Source organism: Mus caroli, chromosome 9, assembly GCF_900094665.2.
Source record: "Mus caroli chromosome 9, CAROLI_EIJ_v1.1, whole genome shotgun sequence".
Taxonomy (NCBI): domain Eukaryota; kingdom Metazoa; phylum Chordata; class Mammalia; order Rodentia; family Muridae; genus Mus; species Mus caroli.
This window is the reverse complement of record NC_034578.1, coordinates 71973162-71994178: the sequence shown is the minus strand read 5'-3', so window position 1 is coordinate 71994178 and position 21017 is coordinate 71973162. Positions and strand designations below refer to the sequence as shown.

General features: G+C 44.1%; 1 protein-coding gene across 2 annotated transcripts in view; it reads right to left on the bottom strand.

Annotated features, from left to right (window-relative positions):
- Positions 1–17892, bottom strand: part of Fam214a (family with sequence similarity 214 member A) — a 77342-nt gene extending 59450 nt beyond the window's left edge. The window contains exons 1-2 of one of the 2 annotated variants that reach the window (XM_021173437.2): positions 17791–17892; positions 17021–17137 (exon numbers count right to left, since the gene is read on the bottom strand). In XM_021173437.2, the coding sequence (XP_021029096.1) occupies positions 17021–17036 (16 nt within the window). In that variant the 5' untranslated portion in view covers positions 17037–17137; positions 17791–17892. Of the gene's footprint in view, positions 1–17020; positions 17138–17571 lie in introns of both variants that reach the window. The other variant, XM_021173436.2, reaches the window with a different exon arrangement.
- Between the last annotated feature and the right edge of the window lie 3125 nt (positions 17893–21017).

The following is a 21017-nucleotide window of genomic DNA, read 5'->3' as shown; positions in this document are numbered from 1 at the left end:
GGATTTCTGAGTTCGAGGCCAGCCTGGTCTACAAAGTGAGTTCCAGGACAGCCAGGGCTATACAGAGAAACCCTGTCTTGAAAAACAAAACAAAACAAAACAAAACAACAAAAACCAAAAACAAAAAACAAAAGAATGGAAGTCTCTTCCTGAGCAAGGACACACAGCTCTGTAGTAGTCAGTGATTGTACAATGCCCTTGGCTGGATTTCCAGAACAAAGTATTTTAAGTTTCTTTACCTTTGGATACATGAGGTCCATGCTATAATAAAAGAATCCAGAGGCCTTCCTTCTTCCAACACCTCCCCACACGTGTGTGTTTCATGTGCACACATACACAGACAGACAGACAGACAGACACACACACACACACACACACACACACACACACACACACACGGCAGATACACAAATAACAAAGGGATAGAGCTGATCTTGACTACCAGCGGTTTCTATTCTTAATGTTTTATATGTCTTAAACAGTGCCACATTTAAGATCTTAATAATTAAGTTACAAGAAAGACAAGATAGTTAAAATTTAACAGTTAACAGTTATAAAAATGGCTAAGCCTTTTTGAAAATTAAAGAGAATTATAGTTCCTCCCCCATGTAGATGCTGAACAAGATGTTTGTGTCTGCTGAGATGGTTTGGGTGGCCAAAGAGCCCCCAAAGTACTTTGTTATTAAGAGCCAAACGCATTTTTATATAAATCATAATAAGACCCAAAGAGACCTAATTGGCATCCTCATCTGTGCCCTCTGGGTTACAATGACCTAGATGGGCTGCAGAAGCAGAGACTCGCAGAACATCTCCAGAGCCTTGTTTACAAAACCTAAGCTCTTGGAGAGAAGAAAATGTTCTAGTTGGTTCTTTTGGCATCATTCATACTACATTGTTTAAAATGAGCTAGAACAGGGGTTATTTTAATCTAAGCTACTGGACAAACACTTTGTCTAATAATATCTGCACATACATTAGTCACATATTAATAAGCATTAAGATCAGCTATAAGAATCCATTTTAACACCCTACATGTGGTTAATCTTAGCACCATTATATAAAGCGTGTGCTCAGATGCACACGGGCCCCCTTGGCTCCCTCAGAGTTGTGTTTTGGGATTTGCTCATGCCCTGTTATTGCAAAGCAGGCTACCTTCAAGTCAGCTGTAAAAATCTAGAACCAAGAAAGACTTTTATTGTGGTAAATCAATGTTTTCCTGAAAGCTTTTCCATAGAGATAAGAGAGGCCATAATTGCATGTTCTTTTTTTCTTTTAGGGGACTTATTTATTTTATGTACATGAGTATACTGTCACTGTCTTCAGACACACCAGAAGAGGGCATCGGATCCTATTACAGATGGTTGTGAGCCACCATGTGGTTGTCAGGAATTGAATTCAGGGCATCTGGAAGAACAGCCAGTGTTCCTAACCTCTGAGCCACCTCTCCAGCTCACCTGTTCTTTAAACAACTGCAATTTTGTGAAATAGTATTTTAGAGATTAAGAAGCTGGGTAAAGAAACTAAAGCAGCTGGTGAGTGACAACACCAAACGCCTATGCCTGTCACTAGTATGTATCGTGCCCTCTCTATTAACAGGGACTGGCATCAGCAACAGATTCTATACACTAATTAAGTTCAGGAGAATTTTAGCAGAAATCTGCTAAGGAAAGCAGCTCTGCAGAGCTAGTCCGCCCAGTGAGGTGGCACACACTTGTAATCCCCAGCACCAGAAACTCTGAGTAGAAGACTGGACAAGCAGTCTAAGCTCAGCTAGGGTTACACAAAGGGATGGGGACACAGCGTAACAATGGAGGTCTATTAATGCATGACCAAGGCCCTGGGCTCGATCCCCAGCGCTGACCAGTACTGCACTAAATTATTTAGTTATCTAACTAAAAAGCACACACAAGCAGGCACTGGAATTAATGTTCGGAAAAGCAATGAAGAAATCCAAACTGTCATTTTTAAAAATATGTGCTTTTCTTTTATTTACGTATGTGTAGTGTGGATGCCCTCAGAGGCCAGACAAACTACCAGATAGATCCCCAGGAGTTGAAATTATAGGTGACTATGAGCCCCTTGACATAGGTTCCGCAAGAACGGCAAGTGCTATTAGCTACTATGACATCCAGCTCCATTTTTTTTCTACTGCATGAAGGAAGACTGGCAAGTGACTCTGGCAGCGTGAAGACAGAGTATTGTCTCAGGCAACAATGTCAACTCCCCAGCTCTGAAATTACTTAAATACACTTTATAAAGGTGTGCTAACATTTTCAAGTTTTACTTTCTAAAGTACCATATGAACATCCAAGCATAGCAAGCCATGCCTGTAATCCCAGGATTTCGGAGGATCAGGAGTTCAAGGTTATTCTCAGCTATGCAGGGAGTCCAAGGCCAAGTGGGCTATGTGAGAGCCTTTCAAAGCACACCCAAACCAAACCAAACCAAACCAAACCAAACCAAACCAAACCAAACCAAACCAAAGGCCTTACTACATCTTGCCTACTTCTGTCTAAAGGAAGCAGAAGTACTCATCTCAAGGTGCTGTTGTTGCTTAGGTAAGTGAGTGTTGTTTATAAACATTATATAAAGCCAATTCTGTGGCAGGAGGGAAGAACACAGCCAGGGGTTTGATGCACCTTCTTCCCTTGGAATAAAAACTTAAGCGAGGAGACCAGTCCTTCGGTACCAGGACTCCGGCTCTTTCTAAATTCAGGGCCTTCGCCCAGGACACTCTGCCCACTTCCTTCACAGCTCACTCCCTCTTGTCCTGTGCTCTTTCTCAGAGGCCTTAACCGATTCCTCTCTGATCTTGGCCTTTCCCTCGGCCTTTGCAGGTTTCTTCAGAACACTTGGAATTTGTGTTCAACCTATGTGTTAAAGGCATGCTAGAATTCACAGCAACAGACAACAGCACTGCAAATTATTTAGAATCAAGTTGTAGACTGAACACTTCCCACAGCTCTCTTCAACTAATGGCTACAACAGCCCTGTGCACAGGTCCTACAAATGCTGGGCAGGTAGGAAATCTGAGACCAACTTTTATAGGTGGACAGGTTACTTCTTTTCTCCATGCCTTGTTGTCTGTCATCTGCCTGCCCATCTGCTTGCTTGCCTTCCTGCCAGCAGACCAGACTGACCTTGAACTACAGAGCTCTGCTGGCTTCTACCTCCTTCCTATGTACTGGGGTTAAAGATGGGCATCACCACTGCTGGCCCAAGCCTAGTTTTCTTAACTGCAAAAGTTAAAGAGCCTCACATTCTCGACAAGCCTTTCTCACTCTGCTTTTTAGCAACTAAATGGCTCTGAAAGTAATTTCCGAGTAACAAAAGCACTTTCAGAGCCTGAGACGCTAATAGAATTTACTCTGTGTCATTATATATGTAACCTGAGGCTTTCTCGCTGACCTGAGCCATTCAGAAGGCCTGAACTCCACAACCCGAGTTACCAGAAAGGCATTATATACCTGTCAAGGTTAGCTGACAAGCCAGCACACCTCCAGAACCAGCATTCACTCTGCATAGTCATTAGCCATTACTAAGATGACAACACAGCTCCTCACAAGTCTGGCTACATCCTTCCAAAATTCTCAGTAGATAAGTTCAGGGAAACAACATTGAGAAAGGAGTTATTAGCAATGGGACACTGGGGCTGGTGAGATGGCTCAGTGGGTAAGAGCACCCGACTGCTCTTCCAAAGGTCCAGAGTTCAAATCCCAGCAACCACATGGTGGCTCACAACCATCCGCAACGAGATCTGGCGCCCTCTTCTGGAATGTCTGAAGACAGCTACAGTGAGTGTACTTACATATAATAAATAAATAAATCTTTAAAAAAAAAAAAAAAGTAATGGGACACTGAACCTAGAAGAACTGCCTGAAGTAATCTCATCTAACCATCAGATGAGGAGGACCATGGCTGAATGAGTACCATAAGGTGGTGTCTATTCACACAGACTGGTGAGAGAACTAAGACCCCAAACCCCAGAGCTCCTCCTTCATGCTATCCTCACCTTAAACAAGACTCCACCAGCTCTCCTTCCTTAAACCTTTGTTGTGAGACCCTCCCTTGGCTGGAGAAGAAAAGAGATGCATGTCTGTCCTCGCCACACAGCCTCCTGGGAAAGCTTATCCATGCTGCAGGGAGGGACCTCCACACTCAGGGCTCGCAGGCGGCTGCAGGATAAAGCATCTAATCCCACAGCATCTATAAAGCTTCGTCAAGCAACTGTCCAGAGCAGGAAGATGAACCTCTAGCCTTCCCACCTTACCAGGTATATTCCTCCCTCACATGTTAGAACCTGTAGCTGCTTCAAAACAATAGTGCAGCTCACTGCTCTGCCAAGAGCAGCAGACAACAGGATTATTAGGACTGTGCACCACACAAGCAGTTCCAAGAACCTTCAGAATAGTGAATACTAACGCTTATGTTTATAAACAAAGAATGAAGGCAAAGGGTAGAAAAAAAGAAGAGAGGGAATTTCGCCAAGAGCAAAAGATAGTGCTGAGTAATTTTCATAAGCATAGGTCACAATGGAATCCTGAGATCTAAAACATGATCTCAAGGCTGTCAGATAGTAAGGCTTGTTTACATCTAAGTTAATGAAAGAAAATCCAACTATTCTTCTAGAAAGTTTTCTGCAGACATCCCAAAGTACTTACTATTGCCCACTGTCAAACAGATTAAGTCCAAAGTCCTTAGTTTGATATTGAAAAATCCAATCTCTTTCATTCCTAAATTAGCCCTCAGTCCAAGAGTGTGCTTTCTACCTTGTCTTAATCAGTGTTCTGTTGCTATAAAGAGACACTCTGAGCACAGCAACTCTTAAAATCGGGTCCCGCTTACAGTTTAGAGTATTTAGCACATTATTGTCATAGCAGGAAGAATGGCAGCACTCAGGAAGACATGGTGATGGAGAGATAGCTGAGGGTTCTCTATTCAGATCCACAGGTAGCAAGAAGAGAGAGAGTCACTAGGCCTGGCTTGAGAGTTAGAAACCTCAAAGCATAACCCCAGTGACACACTTCCTCCAAAGCTATACCTCTTAAATCTTTTCAAATAGGGCCGTTCCCTGAGGGGGCCATTTTCATTCAAACCACCAGCGCCTCTACACTGCAACTCTCTCCTCACAACGTTCGTTGAGTCACCTCAATCCGTAACTGTTGTTAAAAAAGAAAAAAAAAAGTCCATCTATACAAATCATCCATGCCTTTTAAGGCTCAACATAGCGGCTGTGTCTTCTTAAGATCATCCATGCCTTTACATCCACTTCCCCGGCTGGGCTGCCATCAACCGTGCCAATGCACTCTGACAGAGACGCAGCTCAGACACTCAGGCAGTTATCAGCTCTTTTCACATGACTGCGAGTTGCTACAAGATAAACAACTACGAGGCAGAGTGGTAGATTCTGCTAGAACACACACACTTTATCTGTGTAACCAATAACTTTTCTTTAGCAGACCTGAAAACACTGAAGGGATTGCTAATCATTTGAGATTTACAGATGAAATAGATATGTGTGTTAAGATTAAACCAACACCACGAAAATCTAAATTCATTCCACAACAATTCTGAATCCCACAGCCAGGGAAGGCAGAATCTGCCTCATACATGTGTGTGTATTTTTCCCTCCTTTGTTCTGGCCTTGAGGGAACCTCCCTGAGACTCCTCAATGGGGCTCCCTTTGTGTGCACTCCCATTCTCAGGTCACTGCTCTATCAGGCCTCCTGCTGAGCGAGCTCCGCTTCAGGCCTTTTCCTCACTAGATGCCCACTGCCTTGCCATAGTCGTCTGTATGCTTGGGGGAAGCACAGGTGACATGGAAGCATAAACGCTTAGATACTGAACAGCTCTTGTGCCAGCTGCGGCGGTACAGCCTGCACCGCCAACGCTCTGCAGATACAAACAGTAAGACAAAGTTCAAGGCCAACCTCAGCCACTTGCTAAGACCCTGCTTAAAAAAAACAAAAAAAGAAAGAAAAAAGCAAACGAAAAGAATAAACAGCTCCCTGCTTATTTTTGATACATATACAGTTCTTTTTGTCATATAATTTCATTCAATCTACAAATAACCTTATAGGAATAAATATCACCATTGGTGGGGAGAGGGGGAGAAAAACACACAACAAACCCAAACAGAAAAACCAAAAACTGACACCAGAGTATCTTATTTTACATTACAAAGCTAACCAATTACAAAATGGTAGATGGAATTCTCCTCGCCATTCCGTGCCTTTCTCTCCCCACAGGGTATTTAAATGACCCTGCTTGTTATTCACAGCACCATGAAACAAGCCTGAATGCTGGGCTTAGAGAATAAGGGGAGCCTGGTCCACACCCTGTGGATCCCTAGGTAAGGCTCTCAATTATTAAAATGCAGTTCTGGCCAATAGCTCATCATGCTGTATTTTCTACCAAGCTCCTAGTGGCCACCATTCCGCCGCTGTGCCCTCTGCACTAGCGTTACCCTAAACTGATCACCACCACCCAGAAACAGCTAAATGTGCCCAAGTTAACTACCTCCCCTTTCTGTGGCATCTGCCCCAAACACTGCACAGTTCATGCTGGTTTCGACTTCTAGTTTGCACGTGCACAGAACGCCGGGCCATGGTGACGTCGGGTCTGTTGTCCTCTTGTTCCTGTTAAAAGTCATTTTTATAATAGAGTTCTGAAATACTCAACTCCTCAGATCAGCTGAAGAAAAACAAAAAAACGAGAGCTAGCCCTAAATCCCTTCCTGTATCATACATGAGCTGGGTCTTGAAAGCCTTGAGCCATGTGGGCTAACCCACACCCCTGCCTGTGCCAGGCATATGGTTCCTGCCATTGCCACATTCTCAGTTCAGTTTCCAAAAGTCTTCATGTTGACAGTGTTAGAGAGCAAAAAGAACCATTACTCAGATAACGTGTCTCAAGGTCATTTTGTTCTGGCAAATGCTGACTTTAGAACATGTGAATACACATACGTGTGTGGGGTGTGTGTACATATATACCATGTATACATGGTATATATGTACATACATACACACACACACACACACACACACACACACACCATGTGAGTGCCTGGCGGTTACCGGCAGTTGAGTCACCATGTGGGTGCTGAGAATTGAACCCAGGCCCTCTATAACGACTGCTCTTGACCACTGAGCCATCTCTTTCCAGCCCTTGACTTTAGAATCTCAATCCAGGTTTGATCATGAAAATCTCAGGTCCTTACCTCCTGTTACATGATATTCCACAGCTAAGAGGAGGTCCCATTAGCTGGGCGTGGTGGCGCACGCCTTTAATCCCAGCACTTGGGAGGCAGAGGCAGGCGGATTTCTGAGTTCGAGGCCAGCCTGGTCTACAAAGTGAGTGCCAGGACAGCCAGGGCTACACAGAGAAACCCTGTCTCGAAAAACCAAAAAAAAAAAAAAAAAAAAAAAGAAATAAAAAAAAAAAGAGGAGGTCCCACTGACCTGAGTAAATGCAGGCCGTAGTTTAACACTCCTGGAGAACCGTCTAACCAAGCAGGGCCTGTAGTGCAGGCCCATTCCCCCTAGCTACTTTGGAGGCTGAGGCAAAGGCCAAGTCCTATCTGTAAAGGCTGTAAAGATAGTTCAAGGCCAGCCTGGGTGGCCAAATAAGACATTTAAACTTTAAAAATAAAGAAAAAATAAAACTAAGTATGCATTTATCACCCACATGACTCTGTACTCTTATAACTTGAGCCAGGGAATGGGGAGTAATTCATTTTCTAAAATGTGTCAATTGCTCTTAGGAGAGTGGCCCCAGCTGTGCAGCACCTGACCGATGGGGAACACTGGGCCCTCAGCTCCTACTTGGGAACAGTCCTACCCTCGGGGTAAACCCGGAGTGTTTATAGCATTCCACAGCTTTAGAGAACCCGTTGTCACATCCTCTCACCTGAGCTCAGAACCAGGACTGGGCCAAGCACATTTTCTTGATGAGAAAACAGGTTTGGGACTTGACCCATGTCACAAAACCCAGTAAGTGACCGACCGACCACCCCCTAATCTCAACTCTCCATCCTTTCACTCTTCTTACCCTCCCACCCTGCTCCCTTGTCTTCTTGTGCTTACAAATGGGAAGCCGCCAGGTACGCCCCTCCCTCCTCAAAGAGCAACAGGAACAAACCGAGCCTGGGGTCGGTGATCAGAGGTTCCTCCAAGTATCTGTCTGTGGAGGACTTGTTAATCCTATAACCTGGAGACCACTGACACCAAGCAGTTTTTGCCTAGGTCTTATTGTATAGTGTTTTATTTCAGTCTAACTAGACTTTACAACATACACAGATATGTATGTACAGAAGATACACACACACACACACACACTTTCTTTAAATAGGAAAATGCTGGGCTAAGGATGTAATCCAATTGGTAGAAGCCCTGGGTCTGATCTCTAGCACTGCATAAAACTGTACACGATGGCATATCCTGCAATCCCAGTCTTTGGGAGGGACGTGAGACACTGCCCCCCTTCCCCAATCTTGGAATGTGAAAATGTTTTTAAATGGATTTGAAAAAAAAAATCAGGTACAAAGTTGTGAAAATAGCCTAGAAGTCATAATCAAATACCTAAATTGAGAGGATTTTACTTAATGTTAATGACAACTACCTTCTCTTGCTTCCATTTCTTTCCCATTGATGTGTATTAGCTATTCTTTCATTCATTCATTCGTTCATTCACTCTATAGATGTATATCAAGTACAGGATATGCACCTACGACACACCTACCATCTACAAAACTGATGAATCAGGGAACACAGCTGAGGCCTCATGTATCGACACATAGCAAAGAAAAAAAAAGATAACTAATTACAAAGTTTGGTAAATGCTATCAAAGGAACGTAGAGTGCTAGCACAGAATAGCAAGAGAGATGTCTAGTTTAAGAGGTGTGTCAACAGAAACAGCTAAGGAGAGTTGAGAACGCTAGGGTAATCAGGGAAGAAACCTCTCCGAAAGAAAAACATAAGAGACACCCCAGGCTAGAAAGAGAAAATCGAGGAGCACCATGGGAATCTGGCGAGAATCTGGCGAGAAGGGCTTGCTGGGTAAAAGGAAGAGTGTATCTAAGACCCTGAGTGATAACTGAAATCCAACAAGGTGGCCACTGGCACCGGGTGTAAACAAGAGGAAGCGTGATCTAGGCTTGCACTGTTTCTGATGAGCACCTTCTACGTGAAAGCAGCTCCCCCACCCTGGACTTCAGGCATCTCATGCGGCTGTGGGGCTAAGGTCTGGCTAAGGTCTGGCCTCCTTTGAGCCCATTTTCCCCCAACAATTAAGTGATAACCCCTTATAATACCTCGATGTAAATTTACCCAGTCAGCTCAGCAGGAACCTCAGATATAATCACGGAACTACCCTGATTTTGTCATTTGCTTTTGTTCCTTTGGACATCATGTCTTACTCTCAAGTCCAGACTGGCTTGGAACTAATTCTGTAGCCTGGCCTTGGATTTGTGACAACCTCCTGTCTCAGCCTTGTGAGGGCTAAGAGATGTGTGAATTGGCATACTGGGCTCAATTCTGACCCATCCCCTCTTAACCCATCTGAGAGAGAACAGACCCGGGTATGGTGATCCCTCTTAACCACACATACTTCTAACACCAGGAGTAAGCCACACTTAGTTTAGGGGTCAAACTTCAAAAGGAAGGAAGAAAGACACTGCCATGATCAGATCCAAAGATGAGGGGCCAGGGCTGGAGAGATGGCTCAGCTCTTTTGAAGGTTGTGAGTTCAAATCCCAGCAACCACACGGTGGCTCACAACTACCTGTAATGAGATCTGATGTTCTCTCTTCTGGGGTGTCTGAAGACAGCTACAGTGTACTTACATATAATAAGTAAATAAATCTTCCGGCTAGAGAGAGAAGAAAAAGTGAAGACAGCTACAGTGTAGTTACATATAATAAATAAAAAATAAATCTTAAAAAAAAATGATGAGGGACCAAAGAGTAAACAAAGTCAGATGTGGTGTGCACCTGTGCAGCTGGCACTCCAGAAGCAGAGGCAGGAGAATTGCTCCAGGCTTGAGGCCAGCTTGGGATACAAAGTAAGCCTCTGTCTCACAAAACAAGCAAGCAAACAAACACACACACACAAACCCCAGGTAAATGTAGAAATGTAAATGTTATTTGCTTAAACAACTAAATTTCTTGTTTACATAATATGCTCAAACCACAAGGATTTATCATTGATTCAAGTTAAATGAAATTTTAAATCATTCATTGCACATATACATTAGTTTCTCAAGTCTACCTGCAGATTTTTCCCCCCTCATTGGACAGAGAAATGACAGTGTTCAGTCTACTAAATCACATCCTTTTCACTGGGTGACAAGCAGAAACATAGGGTGCTTTCTCGGTCCACCCCTTTACTATCCCAGCCTCAGAAGTCACATCAAGCCAGTAATTACTTGACAGCGCCCCGATGTGTCAAGGCTCATCAGCATAAGTGTGTGACAGCCCAACAGGGTGGCCGCTCTTAACTCCCAGCACCTCTGTGAAGAAGCAGGAGCTGAATCGGCGCCTTTGTTCCACCGGCCCGGCCCGGCTTTCTCTAAATGATTGGCTTCTCCCTTTGAAAATGTCCAAAAGCAACAACAGCAGCTCACATTTGCATGCTCACTAAGCCGCAGCTGCTGTTCTGAGCACATTGTGTATGTTAACTTATTTCGTTTTCAGGGTAACTCGAAGCCAAGGTACTATTTACTGAAAAGCCCATTGTGAAGACACTGGAGGCAGGAAGACAGGCAGCGTCCAGAGTCCCAGAGCTCAGGAATAACTGTTGCTGGTTTCCCCGGCCCACTTGGTTTGTCGGTGGTGTGTATGAATGAGACAGGCCTGTGTCTGTTCTCTCCCTTCACCACGTGGGTCTTAGGGATGAAATGCAGGTTGTCAGGCATGATAGCCAGCCTCCTTCGAGCCCATTTTCCCCCAACAATTAAGTGATAACCCCTTATAATACCTCGATGTAAATTAGTTACCAGCAAGGCTGAGAGCACATACTTGAACACACTTTCAAGTGGGACTCACCTTTTTAACTATCTGCACACCTTGTGTAAGAAACTAAAGTCCTCTGTGAACCACTTCACTCATCCATACAACAAAGGTGCTAACAGCTATGTGCTTGAGTAGCTGTGCAGACTGAGGGAGTTATATCTGGAAACGACACAGAACAGGGTCTCTGCATGGAAGGCCGGAGTATCAGCTGTCATTAATACCTCCATTACCTCCCGCTGGGAGCAGGCCAAAGACCACTGCAGTTAACACAGCCAACATCTCTTTTCTTCCAGCAGCTGTCATTTCTGTCATTTGATTTACACAGGCCGACAATGAACTGTTCACACCACCAAAGGAAGGCACCTGATTCCCCCGCCACACTGTCCAGTCCTAACCACGGCTTCATTCTACTTCAGCTACCTGTAGACCATCATTTAAAGATAGCAGGACCGTTTATATGTACATAATGAGGTCCAAAGTCACGGCAATCCAAAGGTTAATGACAAAATTCGTAAAATGATAACAAAAGGGAGAGAAAGCACATTCCTCCCATTTTGACTTAAAAAATATCAAATTGTTTGACATTTTGTTTGTAGATCAAGTTTTACACTAATAATAGTTCTCACTCGAGCACAGACATAATCTAAAAAAGTGTTTACATATGAACTGAAACACAGTATATTTAAATAATCGATTTATTGATAATTGAAGTTTGTCTTTAACAAGTTTCTGTAACCCAAAACAGTACTTAAAATAGACAAAACTGGAATACTTTATGTTTGTAGCATGTGGGAATATGATTTAATTACTTCTATACAAAGGTCACATTTGAAAGACTTCCAAAGAGGCACCAGATACCCCATATTTGTATAACTGGGGTCAGGTCCCAAGTTGCACATCTTTGAGTCCAAGGCAGAAGCGCTCACCCTCTGCAGCCACACTGTTGGCTTCAGCAGGCAACGCCATGTAAAACCCTGTAATCCAGGAAAGCTTACTCTAACCACACCACTCCTCAGACAGATAGTAAAGTAGTTCTAACAGCAGATGACGGCATCAAGGAATAAGCTACACTTATGTCCTGTATCCCTTTGTAGGCTACATGTTTTCCCGGACAGCTAGATATCAGGAGGTTACTAAATGATCCTGAACTTTCCCAGGTCGGGGGGCTATGAATGGATAGAAAGACCAGCACTAGGCCACTGCACACTTACTTTCTTACCTCTGTTGTACAGATTGCAACTGACCAACATATCAGCAGCTGTACGCTTACCACGATAAAGTTAGGTACTTAGTTCTACTGAGCGCCAATTGCTACGTAGTTGAGGTGGGAGAAGGCAGAAGTGAATGTGATGAAGATTATATAGTGAGCTTCTTAGAAGAGACACAGTTCTGACTCCAGGGTGCACACTAGCAATTAACATCAAGGACTCAGGTTGTCAGCATTACCCAAGGAGTGTTATGAACTGCCTGAAATTTTATAAGGGAAAATACTATTGACTATGTGGAATGTAACCATTTGCTACACAGTAACATGTTAATTGAGTATAAACAAAACCTCTAACTTCCACTTAGACAGGCAGAGTTGACTATGCATACCCACCACATAAAGCAGTGCCTCTCTGCCTTCCTAACGCTGCAGCCCTTTAATATGGTTCCTCAGGTTGTGATGACCTCCACGCAGAAAATGACTTCACTGCTATTTCCCACAACCTACAGGTTATATAAGGAGCCTGCTGATATAAGGAACTTCTTTAGCACACCTTGAGATGCAGACTAGACACATTTCTAGAGGAACCTTGTCTTCTGCTACTAAATCCCCTTGTATTACTCTGTTCATTATAATACAACAAGAAACCATAAATTCAAAATATTGCAGTGAAAAGCAAATTGAATACTTGAAACAAGTCTCCCCTACCCCCAACCTCCCTCCTCTCTCTCTCTCTCTCTCTCTCTCTCTCTCTCTCTCTATATATATATATATATATATATATATATATCTCACTCTCAATCCATCAATTTATCTGTTGTCCATCTATCTATCTGTCCATCCATCCAGTACATGGGATACTGGGGATTGGACACTGAGCCTTGAACAATGTATTAATTATACCACTGTGTTATACGCAACCCCCATAACATATTTCCAAGAAACAGAAATTCTCCCTTTCCCTAAAACAAACTTCTGAATTATGTGCATACAGAATACCTATAAAACTGTTTGTAAAAATTAGAAAGTATTAAAAATGTGAGAGTCCAGCCTTAAACTGTTCCACAGTCTCTCCTATTTCACACAAGTCAGAGCTAGAGATCTTAAACTGTGTTTTGGTTTACACAGGAAATTACACCCAACTCTAAAAACAGACCCGCTTCACCCTCCAAAAGGCTCACGGAGAGCATAGATAGCTCAAGGGTACTGACTGTACAGGCCCTCGAGTTAATCCTTAGCACCAAAAAGAAACCCTGAGGGGCTGAGGGCTTGGCTCAGTGAGTAAGAACACTAGCTGCTCTTGCAGAGGACAAGGTTCAGTTCCCAGCACTCACATGGTGGCTCACAACTGTGCTTAACTCCAGTTCCAGGGAATCCAGTGGCCTCTTCTGGTCTCTGTAGATACCAGGCACACATACGATGCACAGACGTACAGGTAAGCAAAACACCCACACACATAAATGTTTTTAAAAAGATAAAAACAAAGCAGGAAATGAAGAGGGAAAAAACCAGAAGATATGAAATGAAAGGATAAATGAAAAGCACTGTGATTTTTCTGTGATTCCCACTTAACAGTTTTTATTAGCCAGCCAAATACCATACCCAATCACATAGGTTAAGAGGCTCCCAGTGCATTTACAAACATTATAGCAAGTTCCAGGGCAGTTTGGGCTATGTGACCTTATCTCAAAAAACAAGGGTAAAGCTGGGCAGAGGTGGCACACACCTTTAATCCCAGCACTAGGGAGGCAGAGGCAGGAGGATTTCTGAGCTCAAGGCCACCCTGGTCTACACAGTGAGTTCCAGGACAGCCAGGGCTATACAGAGAAACCCTGTCTCGAAAAACCAAAATCAAAACAAAAAACCAAAACAAGGGTAGATAGACATAGCTGTACCCTACTAAGCAAATAGTTTCAAGTCTCTACATTAAAACACACACTTTACAGTTCTTGGATGAGCACCTGAGGGTCACTCATTTACTCTCATTTTACAGAGAGCCTGGTATCAGGCAGGATCATCAAGTTCTCCAGGGCACAGACTAAAAGCAGAAAAACTAAAGGAGCAAGAATAAGTATATCATTGACAAAGACTGCTAATACAGGGGGCCATAACATCAGATATAAACAGAGAAGAAATAGTGGAGTGGTTGAAGTTAGAGACAACAAGAAAATATCACAAACTTACCTAGCTTCTCTAGATTCTGATGTGGTACAGAGCTGCAATTTTCAGCAGGCCCCCCTTTGTCATCAACCGAGGTTAGATTATATGGATTGTACACACGCTTTTAAAAAGCCTGTGTGCTCATACGTGCGTCTGTGTGAGTGCATGTGTATCTGTGTGTGTTCATGTTTGTGTGTATGTGTGTGTGTGTGATAGCCAGAAGAGGGCCTCAGATCCCCTGGAGTTGGAGTGACAGGTACTTGTGAGCCACCCGACATGGGTGCTGGTACCTGACCTCAGTTCCTCTGGAAGAGCAGCAAGTGAGCGCTCTGAACTGCAGAGCCGGTTCCCCAGTCTCTCTTTCTTTTTACTAGAATAAAAGGCAGCACTTGCCCAATGGAGGCAAGAGAATCAAGAGTTCAATGCCAGCCTCAGCTACAAAGTAAGCCCGGGCTAAAGAAGATCATACAAGAGCATGCTGTACATAGTAATGAAAAAAAAATAAATCTGTGAAAAACTTACTTTAGTGTTTCCGTAGTAGTTTAAGAATTTGTAATTATTCTGAATCTTGTTCTCCCTCCCCCCAAAATATCCATGAACCAGACAGTTAATGTTTTTATGGGATAAAAGCTCAACCTTGGCCTTGGGATCATTCCACTTTCCCTGAGAACGATACAGGGGGGAAAGAAACTCACTCCCCTGGGAATCTGGACAAGTGGGTTATTTTCCTTACTAACTTGGATCCATCTATGGCTAAACCTTGTATTGCTTAGTTACAGTCCCACCTGAGATAAAACAACTTTTCTAGAGTCTCTGCTGTAAAAGCTAGTTTTTCCACTGCTGCGGCTTTAAAGCGACTTTTTAACAATAATCCAAGACAAACAGTGACTTTGATTTCATTTGTTTGTTTATTCTGAGATGCAGCTTCTGACCTCGGAGCTAGTTTTTCCAGTCACTGATGTAATCTAAAAATCTAAACTTAGCATGGTCCACAGCAGTCCTCTCAGGAGCGATGCACTCAATGACGCTTCGGCAGGCATTAACCACAAACCTATTTTACTTAACAGTAAAGCATTCAAGACTAATGTGAAGCCTGAAATTAAATATAGCTGTCTCCTACTCCTCCCTAGTATATTTTATATGAAAATACCCATTTTCACATATATATTTGCATAGGTTCTTGTAAATCCACCTTGGTGGATAAATCACTATTTCCAATCCTGAAACCCCAGATTTGGATGAGTGCTGTTGTCTAGTCCTTCCTTCCAAACACGCCGATACCTGCTGTACAATCCCTTGGAATCAAACTCACATCAAAGAAGTCCTCACTCCTAAACCACTACCATAGCAAACACCCCTCAGAGCTGTCCTTATTCTTAATCAGAAGTTGATGAACACCTTCTTTTGATGTCTTTGAAAAGCAAAATGAGGCTGGTGTGGTGCTGTATGCCTGTAATCTCTGCACCTAGGAGACGGAGGCAGGAGGGATCCTAGCTGTAGGCTAGTCTGGGGTAGTAGTGACACCCTTTTATTCTTTTCAAGATATTTCTTATTATTTTAAAAATAGTTAGTTGTTGGGTCTCTGTGTACACTGTGTGCAAATGTGCATGGGTTGAGGTCAGAGGTCAACTTTCAGCAGTCGATTCTCTCCTATCTTGTAGGTTCTAGGGTTCGAACTCAGATCAGGCTTGGTGGCACCTTTACCCACTGAGCCATCTCCTGGGCTTGTGACAACCTTTGTTTTTCAATCAAAACAGACGCCAGGGTTGGGAGAGGGATAAGATATGTACATTCTTCTCTAAATCTTGAAAATATGGGTTTAGAACTGGGCTTAACAGCCCGAGGCTTTAATCACTGCACTTGGGAGTCAGAAGCAGACAGATCTGTGTGTTCAAGGTCAGTCTTAACTACAGACAGAACTCCAGGACAGCCAAGGCTACAAAAGAGCCTCAGGGTTTAGATCTGAAACCTGTAGAAAATACAGATTTAGAATGAAAAGTTGGGCCCTAATTGTCTATAACAGACTCAAGCTGGGGAACTCTGAAAACAACTGGAATTCCCTTAGAGCACAAAACTAATGAGGGGCCACAGTGGTGCATGCCTGTAATGTTGATTTTCAGGTGAAGGCAAAAGGATCCTTAGGGACTTCTGGGCCTACCTGGGTTACATGGTAAGACCTGTGCCAGCCTAGACAACTTGACAAAACCCTATCTATAAAAAACAGACAACAAAACACACACACAAAACCAGCTAATGAAATGCGAATGGCTACAAATATTACTTTTTATCAAGTTCAAACTCAAGTTTCAAAAGTTGACAAACTTTTCTGAAGTTGGATTGACTTTACCTAAAAAACTGAAGAGCTGCAACTAAAAAGGATACTAAGCCTGTGGCCACTAATAAACACTTCCTTTGACGCCTTCGTTCTGCTAGACACTCTCTAAGAACAGGTCCTTCCCATCTGACTTTAACCACCTTCTCCATAAGTCCATCTTTTTTTCCCTCTGCGTCTGGTATCTTCAGAGAGACAGTTCGTCACGTCTGACACAGGAATGGTTGATCCTGCGGAAAATTAGGTTAACGCCTCTAAAAAGAGACAGAGAAACAAAACACAACTCAAGCTCTACTTAAATAAATCATTTACCTCGGTCTGGCTTCATTTTGGCATCCAATTTCCACCCAAAGTGCTGTAAAACACAGGTGTGGGTTCTTCCAACCGGCACACGGCTGACTCAACGGCTTCTGCTTCGTTTTCCAAACGCTAAGAGAGAAAATAAACATATAAAAAAATAATAATAAAGAAAAAGAAAGACGGGTCTTAATTCCCCCGGATCTTGCAAGAAAACTACTAAGTTGGGCCTCTTCCTGGTGCAGACTGCGGTGACAGAACCCTGGGCAGGTCTGAAGGAAAGGCGGAAAAAAAAGCAGCTCAAGTCTGTGCACCGCCTCCCCCGGCGTCCTCGGGCCTAGCACCCCTGTTCCCCGCCCCTGGGCTCTCCAGGCCAAGGTGTCCTCCTCTGACACAGCGTCTCGGAAGCACCAGCAGGATCTATTTATGCCCTGGAGGTACAGGCACGGAGGAGGAAGAGTCGGGCCGCAGGAGCTAAGGCAGCCCTCGGTCCAGTAGCCTCCGGGCACCGAGGCACCCCCGCAGGGGCTCGGGCGCAGCAGCCCCCGCAGCCCCCCGGGCCTCACCTGCGGGGGATCCCCTCTGGCTAGCCTCTCCGAGGCTTCGGTAGCCGGGTTCCAGCCGGAGCCGGTCAGCAGCAGAGTCTGGGCATGTCCTCAGCCGCGCCGACCCACGCGTGGCTCAGCCCACCCGGGAACGGCTCCCATGGCCCGCCCGCTCGCCGCCCTCCGGGACCCCTCGCTCCTCCTCCCGGCACTGCTCTCTGCGGCCGCCCGGCCGCTCACATCACACTCCGTGCTCCGAGCCACGCCTCCCGGAGCGCAGCGCGCAGCGACCCCGCGGCCGCCGAGACGCCGAGACGCCGCGCCCGCGCATCCACCGTCCCCGCTGCCTGCCCGCCTCGCTCGCTCGCTCTTTACTCTTTCTCTCACTGTTTGCCCTGTCAAAACACTACCCTGGTCACGTGTCCCAACAACAGCCAACCCACTCTCGTCACTTCCTCCGCTGAGGCTGCGCGCGCCGGTTGTTATGGCAACGCCGCCGCGCGCCCTGGAGTTGGAGATTGGGGACCCGTCTTCCCGGATAAGGGTCTCAGAGGACCCAGGGACCCGCAGGGACTGCCTGCACCGCGCGCCTAAGCAGCCAAGGAACTGCGCTCCGGGTGCATTGGGGTCACCTGGGAGATGTCAACCTAGGGCTTACCCCAGACGGGAAGATAATTATAGTTTCTACTCCTCCACAGGGATGCTGGCCTGGCGCAAAAGAACTAGGAATCCAGCCTTAAATGCATGCAATTTCCCAATGGAATCCGTGTTTGATGTGGCCAGGACAGGAAGGTGGGGAGCCATACCTTCCAGAGAAGGGTACTTGGAAACCAAGGAAGGCCCCTTCCCACTGCACCCCTAGATTTTCTGCATCTCTAGGACTTAAGAACCCAAGCTTCAGAAACACTGGATGAGCTAAAAATAGCTTGTAACTTCTAGCGCACTGACTCACCGCCAAGCGGACACTTCTGACACCATGTTATTGTTGGGGAGCTGTAATTTTCTTGTTGTGCTATAACAATGTGACACGATGACACGGCGTGTTCTGATGTTGTGTCATCATTTAAACACAAACAGATGTCAAGAATTGCTGTAGCTAAAAAAAGCAACAAGGACTGCAGCTATTAGCCACTCGGTTTATAGGCAAACCCAAATGAAGAAGTACAAAATTGCAAGGCTCTAGTTTCATTGGGAAAAAACCATACTTTTTTTTAAGAACCTTTTTTTTTTCTTTTTGCATATGAGAATCACAACAGGAAGGACTAAGATCATCTGTGGTCGACTCTCTCTATAGTTTTCCGTTTCTACATTTTTAGAGGGTTATTTTTTTAACCCACTGTTTTTGTAAAGCACAAGATTGGTAATTTTATTTATTGTTGTTGGTGGTGGTGATGATGATAATGTAAAGATTTTATTTTTCATGTATTGTGAGGCTTGGAATACTGATCAGTGGTAGAGTGCTTGCCTAGCATGCACAAGACCCTAAAAATAAAATAACGGTACTTATATGTATGGGTAGTTGTGTGTTTATCTGTGTACTACATGCATGCAGTTCATCTAAAAGCCAGAAGAGGGCGTCGGATCTCCTGGCACTAGAGTTGTAAGCTGGAAACGGAATAAGCTCTTTTAACTGCAGAGCCATCTCTCCAGCCATGGTCATTGTCATTATCATTATCATCACTAGTTTGCTTCAGATCAAATATATGAAATTTAGGTTGTGAAAAGGTGATATTTTCTAGATGATTAGACATGTACAATAAAATAAAGTATACAGCTGAAGTTATTAACTTTAGCTCCAAAGCTAGTTTGAGCAAACGAATACTATAGTCACTGGGATGTTCTGGCAGTGTGAAGTGGCCTTTGGACAATGGGAAGACTTTGTTGATATAGTGATGGCTACAAACGTTAACTCCTGGTAGACTTTCCATGGGAACTATTTAATAAGGTCTTATGTGGTTTAAAAACGGGGCAAAAGTTTGATTTGTTTTGAGATCACTTCCTGGTTAACCTTGGTAATGGAAGATATACAGAACAGTCATAGATAGTCCGCAATACTTAATTTAGCACAACATCTGGAGTCAGATAACAGCTATTGTAGAATATGTAGAATGTTGTGGAATATAGATGAAGACACAACAAGAGGTGTGACCCATCACCCCCTATTCCAGGTTTATTTTGTTAGACATATAAAGAACAGAAAAATGGGCTGACAAAATGGCTTAGGTGGTAAAATGTGCTTGCTGCCAAACCTGGAGGTCTGAGTTCAACCAACCCAGCTTAGGACCTACATGGTGGAAGAAAAGACCGACTCCCCCAAGTTGTTCTCTGGCCTACACACACACACACACACACACACACACACACACACACCCTTCACAATAATAAATATAATTACATGCAGAAATAGAACACATTCAGAGAATACTTGTAATCCTAGCATTCAGGGGTTGAGACAGGAGGATTGTTGTAAGTTTGTTCCTAGCCTTAACCACCCTGAACCACACAATGAATTCCAGGTCAACCAAGGCCACAGTGTGAGATTCTAGGTTTTTTGGTTTGGTTTGGTTTTGTGATTTCTTTTTCAAGAGAGGATCTGTCTGTCCTGGAACCTCCTCTGTAGACCAGGCAAAGCTGACCTCTGACAGAACTCTGCCTGCCTCTGCCTCCAGAGTACTGGGATTAAAGGCGTGCGCCACTTCGCCCAGCTGAGATTCTATCTTAAAAACCAAAACAGAACATATTATGAAAGGGCTGGAGATGAGTTCCATGGTAGAATGCTTACCTGTATTGAGATCCCATCCCTGGAAGAAAGGGATATGAAGACAAAGAAGACACAGGCAAGAACTTAGCCATGGATGAAGAAGAGGCCAGGAGTCCAGAGAGTGGTCACTAAAACATGAAGGTCTTTAATTCTGCAAAAGTTATGGTTAGCCAGTTGAAAATGTTAAGAAACTCTAGATAGCAAAAGTAATTCTAGGGCTGGAGAGAAAGCTTAGTAGTTAAGAGCACTGGGTGCTCTTCCAGAGGACAGGAGTCAATTCTCAGCAATCACATGACTATCTATAAAGGGACCTGATTCTCTCTTCTGGCATGCAGGTGTACCTGCAGCAGAGCACTCAAACACACACACTATTTTTTAAGTAATTCTATGGACTGTAGACATGGTTAGAGCACTGGCTGCTCTTCCGGATCTAGGTTCAATTCCCAGCAACCATATGGAAGCTGTCTGCCATACCAGTTCCAGGGCCTTCTAGGGCACCAGACACACACGTGATATATAGCCATACATGCAGGCAAAAATCCCATATGCATTAATTAAAAACAATTTTTTAAAAAGTAATTCTGATATTTATAGCTAAAGGACATTCATGAAAGAATATTTAATACTCGTCAAATGCAAATACACTTTGTTTGTTGGTTTGCTTAGAGGCTGACTCTGGCTATGTAACTCAGGCTAACATAGAACC